At 41.1% G+C, this 23,951-nt stretch overlaps 1 protein-coding gene and 1 non-coding gene across 2 annotated transcripts in view; one reads left to right on the top strand and one right to left on the bottom strand.

The window, feature by feature from the left end:
- LOC146713211 (V-set domain-containing T-cell activation inhibitor 1-like) overlaps positions 1-21,365 on the bottom strand; it is a 169,935-nt gene extending 148,570 nt beyond the window's left edge. The window contains exons 1-2 of the mRNA XM_085437727.1: positions 21,287-21,365; positions 19,793-20,146 (exon numbers count right to left, since the gene is read on the bottom strand). Coding sequence (XP_085293853.1) covers positions 19,793-20,146; positions 21,287-21,365 — 433 coding nt within the window. The remainder of the gene's footprint in view (positions 1-19,792; positions 20,147-21,286) is intronic.
- On the top strand, positions 10,597-10,669 carry trnar-acg (transfer RNA arginine (anticodon ACG)). Its single transcript has one exon. It is a non-coding gene; the product is annotated as a tRNA-Arg (tRNA).
- Positions 21,366-23,951: the final 2,586 nt, after the last annotated feature.

Consider the following 23,951-nt stretch of genomic DNA (forward strand, 5'->3'; position numbering starts at 1 on the left):
CTCTACATATCAACACTTTTATCAGCATTGTTCTTTATATCATATTGCACAGCATATTCAGAAGCTGCTGTAATCCAGCACTACTGGGACTTAAAACAACCAGGTCATCTGCATACATAGGATGATCTCTGTGAGGAAAAAATAAATCGATAGGATTTTAAAATCAAACTCACCCGCACAGGTAAAGCCCACGAGGGAGACAGACAGTAAAGTCCAGCAGAGCCACGGAGATGTTACAGCAAACATGTTTCATGAAGCACAGTCAAAGTGCACGATTCCCATTATGTGGATTGTTAGGGAGGTTACTAACCTCAGGTTAGTCTATCTTCTAAAACCTTTACCACGCCCATTCTTGTTTTTGGATAAAGATGCTGTCAATCATTTGTGCCGCTGACACTGGTTGTGCCAACCGGGGGGAGGAGTTCTTGTTGCTTCACCCTCAGTACCTCGCTTGTAATTGGAGAAGGGAACTTTTGCTTTGTTGGCACAGACAGTGTCAATGCTTGGCAGCAGGGGCGGATAAAAGTAATTAATGCACAAGCATAAATAATGGCGATGACTTCATAAAGTAGGTCCACAGCAGGAGGATAGTGATCAAGGGAGCCACTGGTGTTTAGATATTTGTGTCAGGAAATCAAAGGAGTTTCTTAAAATGTGTGCACAGTTCTTTGTAATTTGATGCAGACCTATCAATAATCATATTGGTTGACTTTGCTGTTAAATGTCTCCATAGATTTCTCCTCACAGATTGATAGTAATCGATCTCAATATTCACATAGAGGAGCTTTGATGAATGCAGGATCACAAAAATAAATAAATATAAGGGAAATTAGAGACAATGCTTTTTTAAAAGGAGAGCAGAGATCTCATTTCCTTCTCTGCCTTTGACCACAGGATTCATTCTTCCCCGTCCCTCCTCATGAAAGAGACGGTGCGCACTGACAATGTTTTTCTTCCTACTTTCTACTAGACTACAAGCCCATTATCATCAATGGAGCGCCAGTGGAGAGGGTGCAGTCCTTCAAGTATCTTGGTGTCCACATCTCCTCAGACCTGACATGGGCTGCCCACATTCAGGTCCAGACCAAAAAGGCTAGGCAGCGCCTGTATCACCTACGACAACTGAGGAAGTTCAGGGTCTCTCCAAAGATCCTCAGGATTTTCTATACAGGCGCTGTGGAGAGCATCCTCACACAGAACATGACATCGTGGTTTGGGAACAGCTGTGTGAAGGACCAAAAAGCTCTCCAGAGAGTGATCCGTACAGCAGAACGCTGCTGCAGGATTGCTCTCCCCCCGCTTCAGGACACCTACACCAGGAGATGCCGGACTAGAGCAGCGCAGATACTGAAGGACCCGTCTCATCCTGGCAACAAACTGTTCCAACTTCTGCAATCTGGTAGAAGGTTCCGCATCTTCCGGGCAAGGACAGAGAGACTCAAGAGGAGCTTCTATCCCCAAGCCATCCGTGCCCTAAACACAGACACTCTCACATCATCTTTTTTTTTTTTTTTTTTTTTTTGGCCTGTCCCGTTTGGCTCTTTTGCCATCAGAATTGTTGTCTAAAGGCAAAGAAAGATGCCCAACGGATTTACTTTACCAAACTGACCATCCCAGCCTTGCCGTAATGGTCCATTTGATTCACCTTTTATTGTTTATTTTATTTTCACTTACTGAATACGGGACAGACTTGACTGGGGGAAAGAAGGGGAGAAAGAAAGAGTGAAAGAGAAACAGCTGAGAAGAGGGACGGGGGAGAAGGGCAAAAGACAAAAACCAACAGAACGGTCAGAGAAAAAAAATGCATATATCAATCACCTGGATCACCTGCTGAGAAAGAAAAAAGAAAGCAAGCAGAAGAGAACAAGAGTAATAGAATAAACAGCATCACAATGATATATGGGAATATGACAGTAAATACTAAATATTAAACATTATTGTGCAGCACATAAGATCAACAGAACACAGTGTGCTTTGAGGTAGGAGCCAAAAAGGGTGTAGTTTGTGGGTGTGATCACCCGTGTGTACACCTGTGAGCTTGTTTTTTGTTTTTTAAAAGGTTCCTTCATGTAATAATCTGCTAGAGGGTGTGGGGGGGCCACAGCCCCGTCCTCCAGGGCATGAAGCAGGTATGGAGGAGATCAAAACTCCAGACATCCAGAGGCCCCCAGAACACAAGAGACCAAGGAAGACCAACAGAGGGGCAGCTGCGCCACTGTCCCGGAAAGAGCTGAGGAGAGTCCCAGATGAGGGCTCACTCAGCAGCCGCGGAGCAGAAGCCAGGGGGAGTTGCAGTGACGCGCCCGTGAGCTCCGCCGGCAGCCAGCTGCGCCTGAGTGACCGAGCCCCAGGCCGAGAGGCCGGGGGCACCCCACCTCCGAAGTGGCCCGAGCGAGCCCCAGGCTCCAGGCCCCGATAAGCGGCCGCCAAGGAGTGAGCCGGTGTGTACCTGGACGCCCATCCCCGGACACAAAGAACCACCCACGCACCGATGTCTGAGGGGGTCCGCCACTGGCAGGGGAAGTGGTGGTAGGGGGAGATAGGCCTCCAAACCTTGGAGGGCCTGAGATGTCCCCAGAGAGGTGGCGCCTGACACCCAACCTGACATATAGACACAGACATACAGGCACACACAGACACAAACATCCATTCCCACCCTCATGCTCTCATGTGCACTTACTCCACACTCAACCAACGTGGAGACAGACATAAAGAGACGTTGTACACACGATCACACTCCCCAAGCGTACTCTACAAACCGGGTCTAGGTACCCTTGCCCCTGGAGGGGGGAACTGCACCCAGACCCAGGTGGTGTTTCCCCTTTTCCCTGCGGTGGGGGGAGGCAGACCGCCCCGACTCCGCAGCAGCAGGAAGGCTCCACACTCCAGACCGCAGTCGGACGGCCAACTCCTCCTCCTAGTCCTAGCCCCCCTGCTCCAGCAGGTCGCAGAGAATGGGGGTGAGAGAAGACTCCAAACCTCCCTCCACCCGCTCATTGTAATGTTGATGCATGTGTGTTCTAAGGTGCATTTAAAACCCAGGAGGGCTTGGAGCTACCTGCCAGAGAGCAGCAGGTAAGCGCATGGTCCCTCCTGCTAGCCCTCAATGTCTACGTGTATTTAAAATTGAGAGGTGGGCAACGATGCCAGGGGTGGGGTGTACACCCTGATGGTACTTTGGACTCCGTGTATCGTGCCCACCCCCAAGATCCTATAGGTATGTGTAATGAGAGTGTGAGTAATGTGAATGTCTAAGTTGTGGGATAAAATTGAGGCAGAGGCAGCCAGAAGGGGACAGAGGGGGGGGGTAGCCTCCTCTGCACCCTGGTGACATACCCCTACTCCAAGGCCCTGCATGTGTGGGTGGTTGTGGTGGAGCGGGAAGAGGGAGGCAGCTGGAGATGGGGAGGGAAGGAAGGGAGGGGCAAGTGACCCCTCCCTGGGGCCAGCTCCCCCGCTGACCCCAGTAGGCACCCCCATACTCCGCGACCCGCCAGGGAAAGGGGGCCCAGGCCCATCCAGACCGGGCCCAGTGCAGCAGCGCCGCCCGGCCCCACAGAGCCCGGGACAGTCCACCCAACCCCACCACAGAGAAAACTGCACCCACCCCACCATCCACTCATCTTCCAGACTACATAAGACAATAAACACCCAGGCTGAGATCTTCCTCCACCTCTCCTGTATCTCCCCCTCCTGCAGAGGCAGCTCCTGAGGAGAGGAAAGCTCCTGCAAGATGTGACAATCTCCCCCACCAGTTGAAGAGCCCCCCAGGTGGCTCGACGCACCGGCGGCACCCTGCTCCAGGGCTGGGCCCCCATGCACCCACCTGCCCACAACCCCGGCAACACACCAACCAGGACCCAAGCCCCCGAGGCCCGGTCCGGGTCCCAGCCCAGAGACGGAGCGCCCCCAGAACCTCACGCCCAGCCCGGACCCACCCAGGGGCAGCCAGGCTACCAGGTCAGTAACCCACGTCCGTCAGCACAGACCCTCCCCTAGCCCCGCTGCACGCAGCCGCGAGGAAACAGTCACCTGAGAGCCAACAGAGCCCCTAACCGGACATGACCGCTACCCCGGGTTGAGCCCCCCAAGGAAGATGCCTCCGGGGAACCCCCCGACGCCCTAAGCCTGTCCCTACCCCCACACCAATCACAACAGTGAAGGCGGGACCAAACTATGACCCCCCACCCCCACTAGGTGATGGAGCTGATCAAAGGAGCCCAGAGCAATTGATCTGATGTGGTGGCAGAGGCTGTATCAAGACTAATGTAATCTAATAGATAATTTCTATATTGGTTAGAATTAAGATTATTTTTATTTTTCCAGTTCATGAGGACTGTTTTCTTGGCTATGCATAGGGCAGTGAAAACCATATGGGCGATATTCTTTTCTGAAGTGACATTATCTAAGCTGCCCAACAAACACACTAAGGGGGAAGTTGGAATGTTACATTTCAGACACTTCGATAAGTCTTCACATATCTCGCGCCAAAACTTCTGAACTGGTGGACAGAACCAAAGAGCGTGGATATAATTGTCCGGTGAATTGGTTTGGCAGTGTGAGCAGTTGTTGGTAGACGTAAAGCCCATCTTGAACGTCCGATGACCTGTATAGTGCACTCTATGTAATATTTTGTATTGAATTAATTGAAGACTGGGATTTCTAATTAGATGAAAGGTTTTTAAGCAAATCTGAGACCAGAAGTTAAGGTCTAAGTTAACTGATAAATCCGCTTCCCATTTTGCAATAGGAAGTGATATTGATTCATCTGTTTTAGAAAGCATTCTGTATATTTTGGATAGTAATTTGGGGGGTTTAAGAGTAAGAAATTGAACCACACTTGGTGGTGTTTGTAGTTCAACTTGACCTGGTTTAAATTTCTTTTTTACCATGGATTTAATTTGTTGATATTCTAAAAATCTTTTCTTGTTGATCCCATATTGTGTAACTAGTCCGTCAAATGAGATAAATTCTGTTCCTTCTAGTATATGTTCTAAATATTTGATTCCTTTATCACTCCAATCTGAAAAGTTTATCATATTATTGTTTTGTAATATGTCAGGGTTGTTCCAGATAGGTGTACGTTTGCATGGGATTAATGAAGACGCTGTCAATTTTAGAAACTCCCACCATGCTGTCAGAGAAGAGCTGATGTTGATGCTTTTAAAGCATTCATGTCGTTGGATGTTTGAGCTGATAAATGGTAGGTCTGAGATCTCTAGATTATTGCAGAGTGCTTGTTCTACATCTAGCCAAGGTTCATCTAAGAGGGTGTGTTTTAGCCATCCTGAGATAAACTGAAGCCTGTTGGCTAAGAAGTAGTGCTGAAAGTTAGGCAGTTCTAGTCCTCCTTTATCCTTGGTCTTTTGTAGTGTTTTTAAGCTTATACGTGGGGGTTTATTTTTCCAAAGGAATTTGGACATACATGAATCTAGAGATCTGAACCAATCTTGTGGCGGTTTAGTTGGGATCATTGAGAATAAATAATTTATTTTTGGTAAGACCATCATTTTTATAGCGGCAACCCTTCCCATGAGTGATATGGGTAGACATTTCCATCTAGCCAGATCATCTTCTACCTTCTTTAAAAGTGGGATATGGTTTAATTTAGTTAGATCTGCAAGCTTGGGAGAAACATTAATACCTAAATATTTTATATTTCCCGATTGCAGTGGTGTAGAAGAGGAATTATGGAAGGAGCAATTAATCGGTAGGACTGTAGATTTTGACCAGTTAATTGAGTAATCTGATATTCTTGCAAAAGAGTTTATCAATTCAATCACCCCAGAGATATTGGTTTGTGAATTTTGGAGAAAGAGTAACACATCATCCGCATAAAGGCTGATTTTATGTTCCACGTTCTTGCATTTTATGCCCTTAATTACTGAATTCTGTCTAATTGCTGCTGCTAGTGGTTCAATAAAAATTGCAAATAGTGAAGGGGAGAGTGGGCATCCCTGCCTGGTGCCCCTCAAGAGACAGAAGCTGGAGGATGTCTGGTCATTTGTTCTAACACAAGCTGTTGGGGAATTATATAATATTTTTAACCAGTTTATGAAAGAGGATCCAAAACCAAATTTGTGTAAAGTTGCAAATAGAAATTTCCAGTTAACTCTGTCAAATGCTTTTTCTGCGTCTAAAGAGAATATTGTAGTTTCTAGGTTTTTACTGTATGAGTAGTCTATCAAATTAAGTAATCTACGTGTATTTGTTGATGAGTGCCTACCTTTTATGAAACCAGTTTGGTCAGGATGAATTAAGAGGGGGGTTATTTTCTCCAGTCTCTTTGAGAGAGCTTTGCAGATTATTTTAAGGTCTACATTTATAAGGGATATTGGACGATAGCTTGAGGGATATACAGGGTCTTTGCCTGGTTTTAGCAGGAGATTAATGTTTGCAGAATTCATATTTGATGGAAGTCTGCCCTTTTCTTTAATTTCCAACAACGTTCTGTAGAAAACTGGTGCTAGAATCGACCAGAATTCTTTGTAGAATTCTGCAGGAAAGCCATCTGGACCTGGAGCCTTATTATTGTGCATACTTATCAGGGCTTCCTGGAGTTCACCTGGTGTCAGTGGTGAATCCAGTGCCATTGCTTGAGTGTCCAATAATTTTGGAAGAGTTATGTTGTCCAAAAACTGATCAATTTCTTTTTTAGATGGGTTTATTTGTGGTGAATACAACGTTTTATAGAAATCCCTGAAAATGTTGTTTATTTGTATCGGATCATATATTGTGTTCCCAGATGAATCTTGAACAGCACATATAGTTGTTTTTTCTTTATTTATTTTTAGCTGGTTTGCTAGAAATTGACCGGATTTATTACCATGTTCATAATTTTGTAGGCGTAGTCTTTGTACTAAGAATTTTGTTTTTTTATCAATTATCTCATTTAATTCTAGTTTTGTTTTGCATATTTTGTTCAATGTTTCCTGATCTTGGTGGGACGCGTAGGCTTCTTCTAGTGATTTGATGTTTTTTTCTAATTCCTGAATATTTTTGTTTTCTTTTTTCTTTTTATGTGATGAGAAAGAAATTATTTTACCTCTCATCACAGCTTTCCCTGCTTCCCATAGAACAGAAGCTGATGTTTCGGGAGTGTCATTATAGTCCAAATATGAAGTCCACTCTTTTTTAAAATATTTAATAAAGTCTTCATCTTTAAGTAGTGATATATTAAATCTCCAGTTTTTTCTTGGCGTAGTATTATTCTTGTGCATTAGTGTTAAAGATACAGGACCATGATCGCTGACAGCTATAGGGTGAATCTCAGTGTCTGAAATGTCGTTCAGCAGTGAGCTGCTGACCAAAAAATAATCCAGACGAGAGTAAGAGTGATGGACATGTGAGAAAAAAGTATATTCCTTACTGGTGGGGTGAAGGGAGCGCCATGCATCGCAAAGACCAAAGTCGCTCATATACTGTTTGATTATATTTGTGGACTGCCAATTACGCTGAGTTCCCGCTGTATTGAGCCTATCCATGTCTTCATTTAGTCCAAGGTTGAGGTCACCTCCAAGAACAAGTGTGCCATCTAAGTGTTCAGAGAGTGCACTGAAAAAACCGTGAAAGAATGAGGGATCATCAACATTTGGACCATATACACTTGCAATACATAGCTTTTTATCACGTATAGATAGTTTAATGATTAAGAATCTGCCCTCTGGATCTATAACTGTATCGAGTACTGTGAAATTAATATTTTTATGTATTAAAATTGCTGCTCCCCTTTGTCTAGAATTATAACAAGCTGAGAACACATTGGGAAACTCAGGTGTTTTAAGTTCATTCGAACCTCTAAGAGGTCTGTGGGTCTCTTGTAATAGGACAACATCCGCCTGTAGTTTTTTGAGTTGGTTAAATATTTTTAACCTCTTTTCTCTGGAGCCAGCTCCATTTATATTCCATGTAATGAACCTCAGTGTACCCATAGATGTTTGTGTATAACTAGGGATGTATGCTGTGTGCGTCGCTTAGACAGGTGGAGAGAATACGTCACTTGTTCATAAATAAAGAGAAGGAGAGAGAGAAAAAATTTGTGGCGAGATGCTCCCTGAGTCTGACTTTGTGTATGCATAGTTACTAATATGAGTAGGCTTGGCTTAAGTGTGTGTGTATCTTATATGACTGTGTGCGCTGTCTGACTGATGTAAATGTGCTGCCGTTGAGCGCATGGTGCGTATGTGTCGAAATAAAGGATGTTTGTGGATGAGTGTCGAAGCAGGTGATCGAGGCAGTGAAAGGAATAAAGAAAGAAACCAAGGACAGGGGTGAGCAGCATAAAACCGAGAGGGGGAAAAGAGAGGAGGAAAGAAAAAAAAAAAAACGAGAAGAAAAAAAAAAACCAGAAACAAAACGTAAACATTCCAATTAAATCACTGACGGAGAGTGACGGTGTTAATTCTGCTATGAAATCACACTTTAAGATGCGATTTGATACTGGTAAGTTAAACAGATGTTAATGCAAGTTAGTGTGAGTGGATAGGGAAATGGTGTAGCTGATTCTTATCTGGTGTGAGGTTAATACAGCCACGGAGTGATGTTGGGGTCGCGGTGGAGCTGTCCGTCCACGTACAGCCGGTCCACAGCGATGACAGCGCGGGAGCCCTTCTGGATGAAGCCGCGTCGGATTGGGAAGAGGACCCTGCGTCGTTCCAAGATCTCTTTGGGGAACTGGTCGTTCACGCTGAAGTCCGTTCCTTTTAATTCCCTGCCGCGGCTTTTCACATGTTGCTTTTGTTTGAAGTGGCCGAATTTGGCCACGATAGGACGTGGTCTCCCGGCCGTAGCCCGAATGGGGCCGAAGCGATGTACCCGATCGAAGACGATGTTCTTCACAGTGTCCTCCGGCAGCTTCAGGTGGGTTTTGATGAAGCTTTTTACCGTGGTCTCCGCGTCCTCTCCAGCGGCTTCTGGAATACCAGAAAATACCAGATTATCACGCATGCTACGAGCTTGTAGATCGATAACTGTTTCTTTTATTTTTTTATTTTCTCTATTGAGCTGGGTAACATTATCTGTGAGACATCATCTATAATTGACTGAGACAGGACTCTTCCAGACACTAAACCAAGGCACAATGTACATTTCAATTCCTTTAATTTTAAATATGTTTATATTGTCTATCCTGTAAAATAGTCAGATATCTATTCATATTAATGTACAGAATTCACCTGCTTGCTGCTACTACTGCACATTCACCCAGTGTATATACTATATGTATATATATATATATAATGTTCTTCCTCTACACCCCCCCCCCCAATTTTTGCACATGTCGAGGAGCGTGTCAGGCTACATTTCACTGTGTGTTATACTTGTATAACTATGCATGTGACAAATAATAAAGAACCTTGAACCTTGAACCTTCTCTCCAGGTCAGCTGAACTGTCTCAGCAGATAGCAGCACAGGCCATGATTGAACCTGCAGTCAGATTAACCCGGTGCTACTTACCAACACTCACTTTTCCTAAATCAGCTAAACTAACTTCTGCTTTCAGGTTACATCACACCTGTCACCGTCATCATACTATTATATTATCAGTAGCATTGTTCACTTTTGGTATTTCAACAAAAACAAACAAAAAATTTCCTTCATAGATTTATAGACTGTTAAAGAAAACCTCCTGATATAAACATGAGACTTTGAATGATGTGTTTTGAATTCTTGGATGATTTTCATTTGTAAAACTTTCCCAGAGCTCCAGAAACTGATTAATATATGAAGGACTTCCTGGTTTAAAGACTCTAGGTCAGGGAGAGGAGTTCCACCAGAGGGCGCTTTGATGCAAACAGTCTGAAACGTTTGAATTCAGGTTTCTTGGGAAATAGTTTATACATATACACCGATTAGTTATAAGATTACAGTCAAATGACTAATATTGTGTTTTTTTCTTTTCTGCTCAATTTATTTAGAAGCTGCTTTTCTGTTTTCTCAGGTGTCCTGCTGGATCAGTGCCAAACAGCAAACATCCCTCCTGTTCATGAAACACAGTGAAAGACCAGATTATTATCTGCACAATCATTTAAAGCGCTTGTAGAAAATGTCTGACAGACCAGAACTAATGATCAGTTCAGATAGGCCGTTTTCTTCAGCTCAGTGCGGTACTGTGGTGAAGTTTACAGTGATGGATTATCAGTTAAGAAAAAGTGTAGCAGCTGTAAATTTATATTAACCGTGTGGTGAAGTTTAGCTTCACTATCAGAGGCTAATTTAAACCTGACTATGGTGGAAAATCAGTGATTACAGCACCTATAAACATCTGTTTATATCATGTTGAATTCAGTCGTGTGTGTCGCACAGTGTTTCATACATCTTGTGACAAACAGTGTCACTAAATCACCCGTGGTCTGTGCGGATCAATCCCCGTCAGACAGCAGAGGAAACAAAATCAGCCTGAATCAAGAAGCTGCTTTCAGCACAGAACAAAGATGAGGTCACACGGCTCCAAAAAGTCAAATTATAGCTTTAAAATAGCCAATTTTTCCTGAATTAACAGAGTTTCTTAAACTCATAGCACAGGTAACGGGTTAAAAAAAATGCAAGGTTTCATTTGTTGCGATCGTAGTGCTGATGTACTGATATCTGACAGCGACGGGCCAGTGGCGCAATGGATAACGCGTCTGACTACGGATCAGAAGATTCTAGGTTCGACTCCTGGCTGGCTCGAAAACATTTTAGGGCACGGAGTGGTAGAGTGGTCACCCCGTGATCGAAGGTCGGGGGTCTGAATTCAATGAACTGCTACCCTGAGGTACCCCAGAGCACGGTACCATCTCTACACACTGCTCCCTGGTGCTCCTGCTTAGTGGCTGCCCACTGAGTGAATGGCACAATGGTAGAGAGTAATTTCCCCACCGGGACTGATAAAGTATACATTACTATAATTAATAAAGGCTTGTGTGGTCACACCCACACTGCAAGTATTTGCTTTCTTTCGCTTTTTATTTATTTTTATTTTTTTAAAGAAAATCTTTAACTTACATCAAAAGTCCTGCAGTAACATATCAACTGTGTGTCACGGGAGGTTGCTAAAGCTCCACGTTTGATTTGGCAGTTTTAAACTAAATACCCATCCTGACACAATCCCAGAGAGGTTTAGTGTCTATAGCTGGAATCAAACCAGCAACCTTTCATTTGCCAAGCATGAAGCCACATTTATATTAAGTTATTATAAGCAAAACAAAATAATTATATGAAATGCCATTTAATTATTTTGCAAACAGCATCTGTCTACAAAGAAAGGTGCTCTGATGCTTCCTGTCAGCAGAATGGACCAATCAAGTTTCTGAAACCAACCAGAGGAAATCTGCTGCTGGTGCTGAATAAAGTTCCTCATATGTTACTGTTACTACATCTACACCAAAACAACAAGCTGAGAGCAGAGGGTGGAGAAGTAGACAGTTAAAAGTGACACAGACGTCTGAATAAAAGAGGCTCCGTACCTCTGACCGACTGGAATCGTGACAAATGTTTGTGTGGGTGTGTGCAGTCTATGCTGTGCGTTTACTCTGTTGTATTTCATCATTGCTTCAGCTCATCATCATCACCACACAGTCATTGTGAGTCTCCTTCATGGTGAAGAGGATTCTCATGGGCCTGTTGTGGATGTTTGCTTCTTGGTGTGATCAGCCATCGTTAGAGATCAACAAACATCAACATCATCCTGCACTAACAGTAGTAAAGGCTGCAGCCACTGAACTGGTGGACAGTTCTAAGTATTTGGTGGTTGTTTTTGGCAAAGCTCTGTCCTTTGAGTCACACTTTGATGCTACAGTGAAAAAGGTCTAACAGTGACTGTACTTTTTAAAAGAGTTTTTAATGTTTCATGTGAAATTTCTATTGAATCTGTTTTAATGTTTTGCATCATTGCTTTGTACACTAATTTGTCTTTGACCAATAAGACCAGACTTAGTAAACTGGTTAAAGTGGCTGGTCAGATTTCAGGGAGGACTCAGGTTCAGTTTGTGGACTTTTATAACAGGCAGGTGCTGAGGAAGGCGACCTGTGTGATTATATGTTCAGACCATCCTCTCTTTAATGATTTTCAGCTGCTTCCCTCAGGTCGTCGATATAAAGCGTCCGCAGTGAAGACCAAGAGACATCAGGTGTCTTTTATAGCTGCTGCTGTTTCCATGATCAATAACTCTGAACTGTAAGTGTTGTTGCCATCTGCAAGACTTTGTTGATGCTACTGGTGAGATTTGGACTGTTCTCTTTTGTTTCTTCGTTTTCTTGTGTTGTATGATGTGTGGACACTGCAAACCAGTTTCCCATCGGGGACAATAAATATTTCTTTGACCATCAGGCTGTTTAGGATTAAGGTGATTCTTTCACATTTCACTGGTTATTTTAAGGGATCAGTTCATCAGTAACCTGTCACTTGTGAGGCAAATGTATTAATCACTACACAGCTGTTTTAGATATGAATGTGAAAAAAAGATCATTTAAAACCTCATTGTGCATGACCCAGAAAGATTATCAGAAGCTTTACTGCAGTGAGTTAGTAGCTATAAATGAACTCAATACACGTGAAGCAGCTGGACCTTTAGGCCTTCTGGAGGTCAGAGGTCAGATTCAAAGACTGTGAGGCTTTTTCTTTTACAGTGTAAAACCACAGCATAACAGCTCAGAGTAATCAGAGGATCACACAGTCTAAAAGATGCAAAATTGTGAATTCACCGTCAAGATTAAAACCTTCTGTGTTTGTTTGAAGTCACGACCCTTTCAGCTTGTTCGTGGCCAAAAGTTTCCAACAACAGATTAGGTCTGTTTGTTTTATTTACTTTAATTTTTTTGCAAATGTTTCTGCATAAAGTTTTTAACTAACATCAGTTCTTTTCATAAATACAAAATAGTCATAACTTTTTACATTTTTAAACCTTTAAACACCAGTTTGTTTGTACAATGCAGTTGTTCGAAAACAACTTCAAAAGTCACATTTTGATATATTTGCAGTGCTACTGGAATTTCTTGTATTAATAATAGTAGAGTCTGGTACATGTAATTGATTCACATCAACATTGATTATTATGCAAAGTTATTTTGGTGCAGGGAGAGAAAAAACATAAAAAACTTCCTCTCAGCTTGTTCGCCACCACACATTTATGTTTGCAAAATGCTACGAAATGTATATATATTAAAACTAAATTCCACTTTCATTGACTTGATTGTTTAAATTAGCATCAGTGCTGGTCATGAAAATCAAAATTTCATTCAAATTCGGAATTTTAACCCTTTCAATAGCAGTTAGATAACATAATTGTTATAATTTACAAAGAGATAAAATCCTTATTTTTCCCCAAAATAATACATGCAATCTGATTTATTTTCTTGCAATCATTGCTGTTAAACGTATAGCAATAATTAACAGTATCAATGATTTTTCCCTCTAACTAACTACCTCACACCGCGTGTCTGGGGCCTGAAAAGGTTAAAACGAGATACCCTGCGGCCTTCTGCTTTGCAACACCCCCCGCATCCCCAGCGGATGAAGCCTTCGGTTGAAACAATCGCTGATTTCTAAATGGGCAGAACAATTAAGGTTTTTTTTAGAAGTGTCGCAACATTTCTAAACGCTGAATGTTATTTGCGGTACTCTGTTTAAAAACTGACGTGCTCTGTCTATTGATCACGATTCCGAAATTTAAACTCTCATGAGAAGTCGTGAAACACGAGTTTTCCCATGCTGGAGAAAGTCCTATTAGAACCGTTTATTTATCTATTTAAAAAAAATAAAATAAAATGAAAGCATCACCTAAAGATAGGAAACCCACATAGATCCGTAGAATGAGGCGTGGTTAAATTCGCGGATGCTGTGATCGTGAGGGTAGTTGTGAAGTGCTGAGGAAAACGCCGTGTGTCTGATGAGGTGTTTTATATGTAGGTGGACTTGGTTTCAGTTGGTCTCTGACATGCAGAGATAAAGAGCAGGCTGTAAAGAAAAAAAAGGTGGAAACTATGGAGGTGCAGTTGGGGAGTGCACCTTTCTATGTGAACATTGTGTTTTGGGATGCTCGTGATAAGGAAACAGCATGTATTGTTTTTGATGACTGTTCCGGCCCCACCTGTAACCCCGCGTCTAATCATTGACTCTTACTGTTGCAGGATGTTTGTGTGAGTAGATAATTAAGATAAGATAACATTTATTAGTCCCACGGATGGGAAATTTGTTAGCTTATAGAAATTATAGGATTAGTTGCATTAAAGGAACATTGACTAGGTGTGAATATGTGTTTTTTAGAAGTATCACAAGAAAAGTTTATTTCTAAAGGGATAAATGTTATTCTGTTTAAAAACTACTAGGCTCTGTCTCTTTCGGAGCGCAAAAGAAAGTGAAATGCTCCTAAACTAGTTACACTAAATAATCTATGTCTAAATAATAGAACGCTGAGACATATGCGATCCTTAAAAACAGTTTAATTAAAACACACAATGGTTTCATTAAATTAAAAGCAAATTAAACACTTATGAACAAGGGGGCGATGCGATCATTTTATTTAAAAATCGGGATTTCGGAATGTTGATCCAATAGGGAGACAGAGCCTGCAAGTTTTTTTTAACGTAATAGGTGATCATAACATTCAGCCCTTTAGAAAATAATGCTCCAGCCAGTATCGCTCTTTCAAACCAATTATGTTTTAATCACACTAATTTTGTGATGTCTCAGCATGATGGACATATTTTTATTTATTTAAAAAACGGAATTCAAACTGGAATTCTTCTGTACGGTTTCCGAGGCTGCTAGTTTTTAACACAATGGGTGATCACAAATACCATTCATCCCATTAGAAATAAATGCTGCAGTGATACTTCTAAAACCAGTCGCACAAGCCCCATCCATCTCTCAACAGCTGGCTGATTGTTTGAATTTGTTCAGGAACGCAAAAGCCCACCGCGGGTATCATTTAATTGTTGGGATTTCTTAGGAAAAGGTAAGAGCCGACAGGTATAGCTATCAGTCCAACGGGGACCCCGCCTATTGTCTGAAGTGGCCTGTATCAGCTCTTTTGTAATTCCTCGAGAAGGCAAAAGCTGCACAGATGCAGACGCGGGGGTAGCTGCTATTGTCTGTAGCCAGTATCAATGGCCCCTTATCTTGGCAAGTTGCGAGCCCCACCCTTATTGTTTTAAACTTGCATAACAAGCTGATGCTTGTAGGTGTATCGATCCCAGACTGATCGACACCATCTATTGTGTTTGGAAACACCCATCCTATATAAAGCTGCCTCAGAGCCCGAAACTCTGACATTTTCGCGTCAGGATCCTGCAGCGGAGCAGACCGTTTTCTTTACGATCAACACGGACATCGTAAACGGTAAGTACAACAAACTTATTATTGTATTTTTAAAGGTTTTATATTAACATATTATTTATTTACTATTTATTACTTTTTTCTAAAACAAAAGCATCATTTTTCGGAGTTCGGGAAAACGGCGAAAACGGCTTTACAGCTGGATCGAGTTCTCTAACAGGTACTAGGTGTGTGCAGAATTACAGGATTTTTAAACGCTTGTATGTTTTAAATTATGTAATAACAACGTTTGTTCTCTGATTTGTTCCAGGATTAACAAATTGAGCAGAAAAACATTCAGACACCGTGACCACAGAGTCAAACCTTACAACAGGTGTTTATACAACTGTCTGTATAGATGTGTATTTTAAAAAGGGGGGTGAAATAATTACAAATGTTCTAAGACTGACCGTTTTACACCTGCAGAGCTACGCCAGAGCACCGTGTGTGTGCAGAAGCAGGGCCGTTCGGAATAACGCACACTAGGTAAGCATGGGCATATATAAATAAAATAAATTTTAAAAAAGAGACACGTTTATTCTGTTTGAAACGGCTACAGGCGTACATAAAATGTTTTAATACATGTCTATCTTCACAGACTGCAGTTCTTCCTGTGTTGGCTGCCTCGTGATTTCAGTCATGTCTTTGAGTGCATCAGATTTCGATCTAGGTCACATACCCACCACACCAGAATGTATCAGAAGTAGTGACGATTCACACATAGATTTTGAAGAAGGTGGCAGAACGCACTCTCAAGTACCAGCGGCGTGTGGCGCTTACATGAACGTTGCAGACACGCAGCCTGCTGAACAGAGTCATACAGATCAAATACTTGATACATTACGTTCGATTGAAGCTAAACTCGACCAACACCACCAGGCCGTACAGGCACACATGCAAGAAATAATCGATGCTCTAACTGGGATTACCGAAGAATTAAACAAAACGTGTACTGTATTAGACATGTTCACCAGAAGTCTAATGCATGATCCGACTTTTAAAACCCAGACCATGGACCCTCCTAATAAATTATTTAAACGTAATAACGGTACCTCCACTCCTGCTAGGCGGGTTGACTTTGGGGCTTTTAAACGGTGGTCTGAAGAAACAAACAAAAATTTTGACATTATGTTTGCAAGACTTAATAGTGTGCCTGCATCAACATCTGCAACATCTGCAAAACCCTGTCCAACTCATTCTGAGCCTGTTGTTACTGATGCTAACTGTACAGACGCTGCTGCTGGGGCTGTTGTTGTTACTGATGCTAACTGTACAGACGCTGCTGCTGGGGCTGTTGTTGTTACTGATGCTAACTGTATTGCTGCTGATTTCTGATGCACAAGGGTTACCTCTGCTGCTGCTGTTGCTATTGAGACTGTTACTGCTTCTACTAATGCTTTTGCCTCACCAGCTTGCAGCCGTGCACCCGTCACACTTAGAAGTCAAAGTACACATTAACCATACTTAGAAAAAACATTTTTTATTTCATTTAGAAGTGAGATTCTAAGTTGTAAGAAGAAATCTTATGCTCAGCCAGGAGTATGTTTCCTCCCTTTCACAATGCTGAGGTTTCAAATCCATGATCCAACAGATGGTTTGTCACAGGAGGGCGAGAAAGGCAAGCCACCCCTTACACAACCTCACACACTATAGATTTAGAAAATCACTTTTAAAGTAATGTAGAACATGATCTCTCTCAGCGTCTGTAAAAATCCAGCAAACTGACAATTACCTCTAAACAAGGGGGGTTAGTTTTTAGGGGTTTTGTTGTTGTTGTTGTTGTTGTTTTGACACACTGTAAGTAAGTTCAATATAGGACAATGTGGCTAACAGCCTTGGAAATGCTTTACATGAAATAAAACTTTTTAGAAAACAAGAACAAATGTAACGATCTGTTTTACCTGAATCAAATGTATTAGTTTACTTGAAATAAAACTTATTTTGGAAACCCTGTACATGAAGCAAAAAGTATTGTGTTGTAATACATTTTTTCTCATGTAATACATGAGAAAATAAATCCCTGTGTAGTTTAAAAAAACGTTAATTTAATCAAACTGAAATGTTGCTGAACTCTGATGGACGCGTCTTTTACTTTGTCTCGTGAGTATTTATTTTTCAAAGATCTTCAGCAAGTTGATTTTGTTACCACAGTCTTGTTGACAAAGTAAAAAAGACGTCCATCAGAGTTCAGCAACATTTCAGTCAAAATTTCATTCAAATTCAGAATTTTAAATCTTTAAATACCAGTTAGATCACATAATTATAATGATTTACAAAGATAAAAAATCCTCTAATTTTTTCCCAAAATAATACATGCCATCTGATTTATTTTCTTACCATCTTGCTGCTAAATGTATAGCAATAATTAACAGTATCAATGATTTTTATGCATTATTATTGTTTTCTGCAGTGACGGAAAAACAGTAAAACTCCGTCTCAGCTTGTTTTTGGGGGGAAAAAGCATGTTTATGCTCACAAAATGCTATAAAATTAATACATATTCAAATATTTTTCTACTTTGAACAACTTGATTTTTTAAATTAGCACCGGCCCTGCGTCTGTTCCCGCTGAGGACTCTGCAGTGCCATACCAGCACTTCTTTGTCTTCGCTGGTGGCTCCGAGTGGGCCGTCCAGTCGTCTGTCTCCACTGGAGTTTCCAGGAGTCATTCCAGCCACTTTTTCCTGCTGTTCATATGATTCAGTGTATTAAACTCTGGTCTGAGAATTCCACTCTTTTCCAGAGGATCCTTTTGAATGCATTGATTTTAATTGGATTGAAAAAAGTTGGATCTCCACATCGTTGGTGGGAAAACTCGTTCAGCACAATTACAAATGAAGAAAAACGATCAAGTATAGAGTAAACATATTTTAATGTGTACATTGCTAAAGCTTTCATTCAAAATCTGATAAAACATTCAACACTTCTCCTTCACTTTTTTATTCTATAAACTACCCGTTTATAGAATAAAATGAAATTTCACAAACAAATTTTTTGTAGAAATTCTGAAGATTACAAAAGCATCCATCCATGATTTTATACAAGAAGTCGTTTTAGGGTCAATGATGTATGAATCAGTCAGCTCGAGTTACAGGATACCTTCAGATACTTACAAAACACTTCATCTCATTACAAAACATAAGCATCGCTTAATTAACCTTTTCTTTTACAGTGTAAAAACCACAGCATGGGTCAGATCAGGGCACTTCAGAGTAAAGTACAGTACAAAGTAAAGTAAGACTAAATACTTGAAAAGTATTTTGAAAAGTACAGAAAAGAAAAAAAATGTGTTTTTCTGAGTAAATAAATACTATACCAATATAAATAATTACATTTATACATTATATATAACAAGCAAAGTTTTATTTTGTCAAAGTGTCAGATTTGACTTTTTTCAAGACTGAAACAGGAAACTGATTTTGATTTTTTCTGCCTCGTCACCTAAAAACAAAACAGATGACAAAGCTCTGAGTTTAGCATCAAAATTCAAAGTCACATGACTGAAGCTGATATCATGTATGAGAGCCACTTCAGTAGTAACAATAAAGTATTATTATTATTATTATTATTATTATTATTATTATTATTATTATAAGTACAAGTCTATAAGTACAAGTCTTTACCCTGAATGCCCAGTGTCACCTCTAAGATAGAAACTCTCATAGATCAGTTCGAAAAAGCTTAAACATTCCAGAGAGGCTGCTTTTCAGCTGGAGGTTGATTGTGACTCCTGATTGTGCTTCTTATGTCTTCTGCAGATCAAAAAAGCCAGCAGGGACAATAAAAAAATTAGACCAGCTAAGAGTCCATGACGCCTTCTAATGTCTCCTCCTGTCTGACCTGCAGGTGAGAAACAGGTGTGAGGTGTCAGCTGTCAGGTAGGTGATGAGTGAAGAACAGAACAGAATCCATTTCCTCTTCAAACTGCTGTCAGACATTATCTACTGCACTCTGATCACATCACTCAGACCAGCTGCTTTCTACAAAGTCTCATCAACAACATCTTTAGAAACAAACATCAACAACCAGGAAGCAGCTTCACCTCTGATCACACACACACTCAACTCTACTCACTCACCTGGAGGATCAACAACACTCAGGTAGATGACACTGGTGGGTTTCCATGAGCGTATTTCTCTCATGAAGACACGACACTCGAATGTTCCATTATCATCAATCGTCACATTCTTCAGAATCAAAGACACGTCTCCATCCTTCATCTGTCTGTCCTGCAGATCCACCCGGTTCTTAAAAGATGGATGCTGGTTGTCTGGAACAAACAGATCATCCCGGTACAGAAGAACATATTCTGGTTCCAGGTCAGCTCTGCTCCACTTCACAACTATGATGTTGTTGTTTGGAGCTCGACATGTCAGAGTGACTTTCTGTCCAGACTCAGCTGTAATGATTTTCTTGTCTGAAATAGGAAATAACACAGAGCAGAGAGGTTACAAAGGACAAAGTATAACTGTTCACTTTTACTCAACTCTACTCACTCACCTGGAGGATCAACAACTCTCAGGTACATGATGCTGATGGGGTCAGTCTTCAGATGAGCTCCCTTCCTGCAGTTCGCTCCTCTCGTGAAGATGCGACACTCATATGTTCCATTATCATCAATCGTCACATCCTTCAGAATCAAAGACACGTCTCCATCCTTCATCTGTCTGTCCTGCAGATCCACCCGGTTCTTAAAAGATGGATGCTGGTGATCTGGAACAAAGTGACCGTCCCGGTACAAAATGACATATTCTGACTCCAGGTCAGCTCTGCTCCACTCTACAACTATGATGTTGTTGTTGTTTGGAGCTCGACATGTCAGAGTGACGTCCTGTCCAGCTGTGGTGTTTATCCCTGAAAGAGAGGAAACAATATGGATCATGGAGAGGTCAAAGATCCTAAGTGCAATTGTTTATTTGGAGTGGTTCTTATATAGTGCTTTTCTACTCTTCTGTGCAGCACTGATCATCATGATGAGCTAAAAACAGAGACCACTGATTTCTGATCAACCAGAGGAAGAACAGCACACACTGGATGCAGAAATGAATCGATAAATCTCTGGTGTTTGTTATCATAGACAGTTACGGCTCACGGGACAGGTTTAAGGCCTGGATTGTCCTTACATCTTTTATTTACAGGTTTATTTCTCAATAACATTCAGATCCATCTTTCATGGGAAAAATCCATCAACACTAGAACTGCCAGCAGAGGTCAAGTAGACCACACGATACAACAGCACAGTCATGGCAAATAAGTCATTTCTTAAAGAAATGAATTTTCATCTATTTTTTCTTATTTTAAGTAATATTTTATTTATTTCATCTATTTTTATTTGGGTAGTTATTACAGACATGACCAGGGGATAGGAAAAGGAGAAAGAAATAAAGAAAGGGAAGGGGAGAAAAACTGATTAATAATTAGCTGCAAAAATAATTAATATTAACAAAGTAGATAGCAAATAACAACAGCTAACACATCTAAAAGTAAAAAAAATGAAAATATTTCTGGATAAAGTGAAGGATTAATGGCACCAAAATGAAGACTATAAAAACAGAGTGTTCACTGTGAAACAAACAGCTTTATAGTTAAAGTCACATCTGCCTCTGATCACCAAGCCTGCATCCTCACATTCAGTCCAAGAAAAATCACCAATCCATGCAAATGTCATCTGCAGACAACACTGCTGTCACTGATTTAAAATAAATACACTATAAACACATGTATGTGTTTCTGTGACATCATAAACAGACTCTTTGTCTGTGATGCCGTGGATCAGTTCAGCACACACTCTCCTTCATCCACACACATGTTCAGTCTGTTTTACATGGAACTGAATTAACACACTGTTTAAACTGGTGATCATCTGACACAAGCAGGTGTTTGTTCAATAAAATACATTGTTTTGTATGAAGCAAATAAATGTGGGTCTGTTTTATCAGGTCAGACAAAACTATGGTTAAGCTCACCTGTATTATAACAGTAACACCTGCTTACCTTCAGAGGCAGAACCTAGAAAAAAGAGACACATCAGAGTCCAGAGGAGTGCATGATGGAGCAGGTCCAGCCTGGCCATGATCTCTCTGCACTAACAGGCTCAACAAAACCTAAAATCTCAGTCGGAGACACCTGAGGCCACGATGAGTGATGACTGATGACTGAGCTCTAAACTTTCTCCTTTTTAAACTTCTATTGTGTCCTTTAATTAGCACCGCCCCCAGCAACGCCTATAGGCGCTCCTGAGGTTTCCCCGACAGGTTTGCCCTGCTTCATGAGCACGCACTGGGCTTTCCAAATTACGGACAAACAGTACCCCTTATTTTTCAGTTTTAGTTCACAAACCCTTCTTATAATGACTTATTACTCAAGAAATTGTTGAGGTTTTAGCTCTTTATACAGTAAAGTTGCAGAAGGATACAAATTATTATCAGGCCAAATGTCCTCAGTTTGTTGAAATAATTTGTGCGGTAACACGTGAGAATAAGCACAATTAACAGTATTCTGTGTATTCCAAATATTACAGAGAACTTTAATCTCTGAATCTGACTTTGTGGTGTTTTTACTAAAGATATATAAAGGAAGCACTGACGCTGCTGGGAGCTGTAACACCGCCGGAGAAACTCCAGCAGTTTCAGTAATGACTGGGTGTTTTCTGAGTACGAGACAAGTTTAGGGGCAGTTTGTCACATAGTGTCGGTACGTTACATAATGGGGTGAGAAGGTGTTGCAACATGAGGGCAGAGGTTGAACAGCTTTCTGTCTGAAGGTTTGGCGGAAATAATACACTGTATCACAGAGCAGGGCAAAGAAAACGATAAAGAACCTCCAGAAGTATAAAAATACAGGTTAATATCAATCTCTTATTGAAATAAACACAAGTCCAATTCAGTGAAGAAGTTTCCATTTTATGTGCCAAAAGCAGAATATTATCATGTTTTATAAAAGCAAAGATGATATTTTTGTAGTCCATGTTGACCACCTTTAGTTTCAAGCACAATAAACCCACATCAACTGTTTGAACTAATAAAAATATATATTAAAAAAAAACTGTTTGAATGAGCACTGCGGTACCATGAAAACATGTAGACTGCAGAACGTTATTATTAAGCAGCTCCAGCAGTACAGATGATTCAGTCCTCTAAAGGTCCCAGACGGATGCTGTGTTTATAGTCTGCAGGAGCGTTGCAGGCTCTCATGTACACATCCACATTTAATTTAAAATCTGTCTCTTGGCCTTCTGTGACATAAATGTTGTGGTTTTGAAGTAGATTTAGGAGAACATACTCAATTTATCCAGTTTTTATTTTAACAAACATCAAGAAAACGTCCCTATAAGCATTTAATCCAACAACCTAATATCTCTGTGTGCATCTGTGTCTTTGTGTGTCTGTGCTCACACACACATGGGTTAGTCTGTGTGTGTTTCTGTGTGGGACACTCGTTCAGTGGTGAATGTAACATTTCTGTCGTTTGACGTTTGGAGCATCATCTCCCGGCATAGAGCCCTCTCCAACCACACACTCACTATTGCTTACCCACACACATCTGTCGGGACAGACTTGTCTCAGATATTCAGAGAGCCTTTTGTTTAGACTGACTGTCACATTTCTTCCTTCAGACACACTCTGAGTCAAATCCTGCCCTCAGGTCTGTGTGGTCATAGCTCATATTAAAGAGTTTTTATATACGGTTATGGAAAAGTATTTAGGTTTGTTCAGAGTCACAGGGCGGGGTTTGATTGGCTGATTGGATGATCACTGAAGGAGGCCTAGGAAATTATCTGACCAGACTGATGAAAACAGAAATGAGTTTTAAAGCGTGGGAAGGCAGAAGCGATGTAAACAATAGACTAGAAGCCCTGTGGCCCAGACATGAATGCAGCCCTGCCTTATGAACCTTTCGAACGTTCATGACTCACTAAAGTTTCCTTTGGGAGCAGAAATGTAACTAATATCAAACTAACTGAAAAATCTCCACCCAGTAGACAGAGCTGCTGTATGAACAGCTCACAGTAGCTAGGTAAGGTAAGTTACTATGGTAACACATGACAGCAGTGATAATCTGAGCAGGAAGATTTATTGGCATTAAATGAAAATAAGATCAGCTTTATGTTCATGAACAATACAAATTTTCTTCTACACGACCTGCTTGCAGGTTGTTTCTTTTTATTGTGAAACAGTGTTTAGTGTCGGGGAGGTGTGAACATTTTCCCTCCTCGGTGTGAGAGTCACATATTTGTCTGTAATTAAGTTCTGCTAATGACATTCCTTCACAACGGTTATCTGAATCATCTCCACGCTTTGACAGAAGAATTTGCACAACTATTTTTCCCCCATTCATTCAGTTATTTAGCAAACGTGTGTATAAGGTGTCACCTGTTCAGCACTGGCTGCTGTTCTTTCAGTTTACTGTGCAAACAACTGTCAACAGCTGCTCCACAGAGACTCACCGTCAGACCAAACAATCAGCATGACTGATATCATGTAAATAACTGCTGTGTGTTTGTCTTATAGTAGAACATGTTCACTGATATATTTTAAACTTTTAACATCTAACAGATGAACTCTGAACATTACTCTGCTTTATTTAAATCTGCTTCTCATGAGCTCGTATTCTCAGTGAAGCACTTTGTGATGTCTTTAGAAAGGATTAATGGGTTTAT

The sequence above is a fragment of the Copadichromis virginalis genome, linkage group LG3 (assembly GCF_057382275.1).
Source record: "Copadichromis virginalis isolate Kocher_CV1m ecotype Utaka linkage group LG3, C_Virginalis_male_GT1.1, whole genome shotgun sequence".
Classification (NCBI taxonomy): domain Eukaryota; kingdom Metazoa; phylum Chordata; class Actinopteri; order Cichliformes; family Cichlidae; genus Copadichromis; species Copadichromis virginalis.